This window comes from Corapipo altera, unplaced genomic scaffold (assembly GCF_003945725.1).
Source record: "Corapipo altera isolate COAL_440 unplaced genomic scaffold, ASM394572v1 2, whole genome shotgun sequence".
NCBI classification, from domain to species: Eukaryota; Metazoa; Chordata; class Aves; order Passeriformes; family Pipridae; genus Corapipo; species Corapipo altera.
In genome coordinates, this window is record NW_020884890.1 from 10,941,766 (window position 1) to 10,948,887 (window position 7,122).

The following is a 7,122-nucleotide window of genomic DNA, read 5'->3' on the forward strand; positions in this document are numbered from 1 at the left end:
GAGTTTTGGAGTGAGACAATAAATTTCTTCTGGGATCCCAAAAGTCTTGAAAAGAAAGATCACACTACTACGCTACTACGCTCCCCATAAGAAACATATTCAAGTGAATCCCCAGGAATCTGAACCTAAGGTTTACTTCAAAAAAAGGTGCCTGAATGTGAATTATTAAGTAATCCCAGTCCAACTCTCTCTAGCAGCGGCAGTTTGCCTAGGGAGACTTTCACAAATCCCGAGACCTCAACTGCTACCATGGAACCATGTATTTCTCTCAAAGTAGATTTATGTTTGTGTAAGTAAACTAAGTACAGATTTTGTTTCATTTTGTCACCTGTGTTTTACAAATATGTGATTATGTTATTATATTTAGATATTACAAACAATACTTTTACTTCTAATTTACCTTAATCTGTCTTACCTATGGCCCAGCTAACCAGCACAGACTCTGCAGTGTCCACACATAAGGAAGGTGTTTTCTTTCCCTCTCATTACACAGTTCAGATTCTGGCCTTGCAGGAATTGGACAGGACCCGAGTGTACCCAGGGACTCACAGCAACTGAAGAGACTCTCTGATGTGCAATAGGTTACCAGAGTGCATGCTTATGCCTTGTAGCTATTGGTGTCTGCTGGTGTCTAGGTCACAAGTAGACTTGCTGCTGACTGCTTCCTACACAGAAGGTGTCCTTGCTTACTCCCCACTCATGGGGAGCAGGCCATGGGCTCCGAAACCTTTGCATTATTTCAAAGGCAGGTGTACATAGAAGTAAGCAGGGTAATATTATAATTATTATTGAAATGTGGGCATCTAAAATATTTGGAACTTGCATGCTTGGTTCAGAATTCTTGAAATAATATTTGAGATCTAAATGCAAACACATTGCGTTAAATAGGTTGTACTGGTTTGGTATTTTTCCTTCCACTGTGTTTACATTCATGTTCAATACAGAAAGACTTCAGTCTTATTTCACAGATCCAAGTAGTAATTCCAGCCAACTGACATGATTTAGTGGAAACAAACTGAAGTGCTAATGTCCTTTTTACTGTACTTTACTAAGAAATATAAAAATGGGAAAACAATACCAAACTAACAGTTCCTTTAGTTTCTGAACCTTAAAAAGAATCCTCTGTTCTTTCTCTTATGTTGTTGCATTTGTCTAGGGACTGGACAGGGAAAAATGTCAATTACTGTCAGATAAGAATTAAAACCTCAGTTGTGCCTTATGCTCAGTGCAAAATCCCAAAGATAAATACAAAGTAATCTTCAGAAAAAAGCGATTTGTAACAAGTCTGTCTGGGGAAAGAACTGAATATAATTTCACAGTAAAATTCTGCTCCTGAGAACTCCATTCAAGAAAAGGAATTGTGAATGCTAGGTAAATGACTAAGTAGATATGACTTTTATCTCAATAACATGTCAGAGTAATTGAACGTGTGTTAAGGTAATTCAATCTTCTCAGTGATATAGAACTGAAACTTGAAAGGCAAAACTGTAATTTCACTTCTGTAAGACTTAAGAGTGGTATGTGAAATATCTTTCATCTTATGGCAGGTTGCAATATTTCCCATTCTCAGAAGAAGCACTTTAAGTGATAATACTTTACGATGTATTTTGGATCATTAAATAACATTTGGATCACAGAGGTTTTCCAATGCCAGCTTCTGAGGCTATTACATTAATAAAGCTATTTTTTCTTACATGAATTACATTAACAATGTAGAGTGACCTTTTTGCTTAATATTAGAATTTTGTATTCTTTCCCTATGTCAGTTTATTTCAGCTATTTAGCATTGGATCTGTTTGAAAAACAAAAAGGATACACTTGGCAACACCCAGGATAAACACATTACCATGAATCATACATGCTTGCAAGGTGTATGTTTCTCCTACAAAAATATTAAAATCATACACAGCTTTGCTAGTTTGTGTGAGACAACATTTTCGCTGTACTTCTATGAGGTCTTGGGCTATGAATTAGCTGTGCCTTGACTTAGTCTGGAGGGACTGTCTTCTAAATTCTAAATACATTCATACCTATTTAAATTTTTCATCTAGTTTCCAAAAGGTTAAAGAAATAACAATACCAAACCACTATTCAAGTGTGACTTATACAAAATCAATACTTTTTTCTCTATCACTGCAAAAACAAACGCAGAAAACTATGCTAAAATCATACTCCATCACCTGCAAACATTGGAGCCACTGCTTAATCAACATTCTCTTATCATTGCTTTCCAACAGATAAAGGCTTTAACATGTTAGGCAGTGTATGTTTTTCATAATGTTGAATTCAAAGCTTGCTGAAATCTAATATTTCCTTTATGAGGGCTCTGGTAGACTTGAATACACCCAAGTAAAACATTTATATGTCACTGTATTTAACTATTCCCCTCACCTCTTCTCTTTCCCCTTCTCTTAGGGCCCTGCTTCTTTTTGAAATAATGTCACCACTGGGCTGAAAGTAAATTAAATTTAAACACTAATATCTAAGTTATCTACAAGTGTCCTTAGAAAAATCACAACTCTTTGGTCTATATTTTAATATCAGAATGGAAAAATTTAACAACCAGATTCTCTCTGGTCCCAACAGAAACCAAATACTACTTCTCTGGCATTTTGCTTAAAAGAATATTTTAAAAAATGAACATCAAAAAAACACTAATGCAAAGCAAATCAAATATCAGAACCTGACTTCAGAAAAGGCTGTACTTACTCCTTATTTTTGCTTTTAATGCATGGCTGGTAAAGGACTTTGACAGCATTCCAGGTCCCCACTGGTCCAGAGCTAGGCATGAAAATATCTCCAAACAGTGTAAGAACACTGAGAGAGGAGGAACTTCCTAAAGACTCCACCAGCAATGTGTCAGAATTTAAAAGCCATATCTATAAATGAAGAAATAATTTATTTTATGTAGATTATATCAATTTCAACTTGTTACTTTACTCTGACTCTAAATCAGTTGATACTAAAGCTACATTCTTACAAAGTTTCAAACAATGTTTTAACAGACATAAATTGACATTTTATTATTCAGCACAGTCTGCACAGCGTCTAGTGGAGAAAAAAGGATTAATACAATGAACTGATGCCTGATTTATCACAGTCACTCCTAAGATCATTTCTGTGAAGCTGTCTCTTTTATTGACTGTAGCACACTTCCTTTGATAGTAACAAAACAGTCCCAAGTTATCTCCTTCAGTAGCAGATGGATTATTTCTCCAATTTCTTTTTTTTTTTTTTTTGGAGGTAGTCAAGCATATGGTGTTGAGCAATTGAGGGCTAAAGACAGGGAACTGAAAGACTGCTCACCAAAAGTGCCAAAAATTGAGGATTTTTATAAGTGGTAGTCATGACTAGATGGAGCTAAGACATGCAAGGAAGAAGACACCAATTAACACGGTCTAAAAGGAACGCTGAGATTTACAAACAGCTGTAACAAACTCTTACTTAGAAAATAAATCTTTATCAAATTTCATAATGGGACTGGCATTCTTCAGCACTATTTGCTCCCAGCAATTCAGGGGGTATTTACTGGAGCGAGTTTTGAGAAATCTGAACTTTTTGCATCACATTAAGGATCTTATTTAATATTTGTGTGATTGGGCATCAGTGTTCTGACTTGGAACCAGGGCTTTCATGCTAAACACTGTACAAAAAGTCAGGCTTTTCCTTTATTCACAGCCTGCAGCAGTGAAGTGATACGAGCTAACAATGGAAATCAATTTTTGCAAGTGCAGAGCCTGTATGAAATGTTTATATATGAAATATTTATCATAGAAAACAGGATTTATGCAGTGCTGCTCACCAGAGAGCAATCTTCTGCTTCTCATGATCTAATCAGCTTCAAGTAAAACAAGTTACATGATGTTATGTAGCAGACACATGATATCCCCTGGTGGAGGGAAAAAGCCACCATTAACAGGACACATAGTATATGTTGTAATTGAATGTGACACTCACAATTTATCAGAGCCCAAGGCTCAGAACATTACAGTGGAAGCTTCATAAAGAAGGAATGAGATATATTGATAAAGATATCTTGGGAGGGATGGGAGGAGGAGAATCACTTCAGCATATGCACATAAATGATGACAAGCAACTGCACTTGGCTTAGCAAGTGGTTGTTCATCAGTTTTGCTCTAGTAACTCAATCTACACATTTATAGCCTAAAGTGCAAAATACACCTCATTAGCTGGGACCATTACACAAGGTGCTTTAAGCCAAGTGCTGAGGAGGTGTTGGAGATAATGGTGAAAAAAGAGAAATGCCCTTTACACACAGGCCACTCTGAACACTTTTAGTTTTAACGAAATAGAATTTCTTCCTTTTGAAATTACTATCAATTCCCTGTGAAGGAGTTCCCTGGGATGCTTTTCAGAAGGGGAATATGCTTCCAACTAGTCTAGGGAACAATGCAGCCAATAGATGTCTACTCCTTTCAGAATCCTTCTGCAATTTGCCTTAGAGAAAGCAACTAAAGCATTTCATTTGCAATATGGTTCCATCTGACAAGCACTTCTTTCCACCACAAGTGTTGATATATGGCATCTGAAAATCACGTTCTACCACTTGTTCAGAATATGTATTTGTCTCAACAGCAATGTAACAGGTCTATATGAATAATTTAGCACACAATACAGAGAAAGAAAATGGGGGTGCAAGGACTCCTGGCCATGAGAAAATCAACTTCTGAACCACATTTACTTCTTTTGGCAGTATTTTCATTCTTTTCCTCATGCATAAATTAATTTCGATCTTGCTTTCGGTCTGAATGAACAACCACTCACCCAGACTCAGTGTGTTTTCTCAAAGCAGTTTATGTTATTTCTGGCTAAGACAGTTTCATATTTTGATCTGTGCTTTCAACTACGTTACTCACAACATGCTTTCTTTCCTTCCTTTCTACCACTTTGTACAGCAGAGCTTGCACAACCAACTTCCCTTCATATTAACTCCAGTAAGAACTTTTACAGAAAGATAAATATATAAAGTTTAGAATTCATTAATAGTGCGATTGATGACTTTTTCTGAAATGACAGCATAAGAAGAATGTCTCTGGGTTTTTGTTGGTCTTTTTTTCATTGTTTTCTTTCACTTTTGAATCACTTTGTCAATAGACCTCAAAGATGTTCTTAGGAGAAAAGCTACAACAAATCTATTTCAGTTCTACTTCACAAGACTCAATCCAGGTAGGTGAAATACTACAATCTTGTGAACAATTAGGCATCAATTCAAACTTAATATGGGTTAAAAAAACGCTTTTATTTTTCCTTGCTAGTTCTTTCTTAGTTATTGCAGGCATTACTATTACTTTTATCATCACACAGGTCACTAATGCAAACATCTTTCATTACAGCTACTTTGTCCTCACATTCAGACTGTTCAGGTAAAGATGTGGTTTGCCCATATTTCACAAAGAATAAAGGTCGCTAAGAGAACTGGGTAGCTAAGCCTCAACAAGGTTCTCATTAACGCACTTCTTGATCACTGCAACCTCCACCTCTTCTCCAATCTTAACAAACGCAAACTTGTTTTGCACATGCTCTTCAATGGCCCAACAATCAAGTCTCTCCCATTTTGTTACACATTAAATTTCTTGGGATATCTTCCCACTCCCTCTCCAGTCACTCCTGCAATACAAGCTGCCTTACTTTCCAGGCACTTTACACTCCGAAAAAGGTCTTTCATTCAGTACTGAAAGACTGGAGATAGTATTTAAACTCTACCACACACTTCTTGATTTTCATAGATGTATCTTTTTGGGTTTTATCAGGTTGATCCCATCCATTATATGAATTCTCTGTATCTATCCAGAAAATTACTTATTTACCTCTTTCAAAGCTATACTTTTTAATAGTACAGAAAAAACAGACATCTATTAAGACATTGCTATGCTGACCAATAATGTACCATTTTGCTCATGTTCTCCTATCTCACTGCCCATTTGCTGTCCTCCTCTTATTCTTAGCTTGTAAGTCATGCAAGGTAGGGAACACTTCAACAGTTTAGCAAAAAGAGGAGGCAGGTGCCTCATCTTTTACAGAATGTAGAGAGGGCAGACATATAGTTAGGATAAATAAGGAAATCTGTATGCACCACTTTTTTTTTTTCCTGAGACAAAGAGACTTTAATTTATTGACATCCTTTAAAAATAGCCCCAACATAAGTAGTATATACCTTGAACAACAGAATAAGTATAACTTAAACAACAGAAGCTCATATTATGATATCTGCAAATAACATAACTGGTAATGTTAAGTGATACATACAGAGGAAACACGGAAAACGAGTGTATATAATATCTGTGGTGTAAAAAAACCTTAAACATACTCGTGAGAAACCTTAACCCTAATTATCACATACACACCCTAAGCTGTGTGCATTCATGTATGTAAGCACAAACACTGTCAACTACAATCTTTGGCTCATTATCAAAACAAACAGGTGGGACAGCTGGTTCACGATGCATCAGTGATGAGACTCCTTGTGTAACTTGGCTGTACACTCACAGCCTCAAGCACCTACATTTTTTACTGTTTAGCTGTTGACAGTCATTAATATAAAGTGTTTAAATTATACTTGTGTCCACAAGGCCTCTGAGCCCTAAGACTTAACCCACAACTCCAGAATACCTGTTGATGTGTATACAGTTGCCAGAACCTAACTCCAGACATGAGTAAGGGCTTTCTGAGGTTAAACACAAAGAACACCCCCAAAAAACTAGTAACTAACTAATAAAAAGGAAGAGATGCCAATCAGAAGCCATCCCTATCTCATTCAGCCTGCTCCTCTAATCAATATATCAGCAAAAATGTAACTCAGAGCTAAGAGTAATGGCAATCTACTAAACAAAGTGATTTTTCTGTTAGCAAATAACCAGTTTGTTCTATGTAAGCTACCAGACTTAAGCAGCAGAATTTTAGGTAACTTGGAAACACGTAAGCTACAAAGGAAAAATCACAACAACTTTTAATGTCTCCTCAATTAGATAACACATAGTGACAATTACAGGTCCGCTCATGAAACCTTAATTTTGCCATCACAAAAGAGGTATTTCTCAGTGGTTGTACAAATGTTATCTTGGCACTAAAATTTACTTAAAAGCAAGAGATATACACTTTCTT

At 36.3% G+C, this 7,122-nt stretch overlaps 1 protein-coding gene across 4 annotated transcripts in view; it reads right to left on the reverse strand.

Moving 5' to 3' along the window:
• Positions 1-7,122, reverse strand: part of UBE3D (ubiquitin protein ligase E3D) — an 81,785-nt gene that overhangs the window by 59,204 nt on the left and 15,459 nt on the right. For 3 of the 4 annotated variants that reach the window (XM_027645055.1, XM_027645053.1, XM_027645052.1), the window contains exon 8: positions 2,710-2,879. In XM_027645055.1, coding sequence (XP_027500856.1) covers positions 2,710-2,879 — 170 coding nt within the window. Of the gene's footprint in view, positions 1-1,732; positions 1,883-2,709; positions 2,880-7,122 lie in introns of those variants that run through there. The other variant, XM_027645054.1, reaches the window with a different exon arrangement.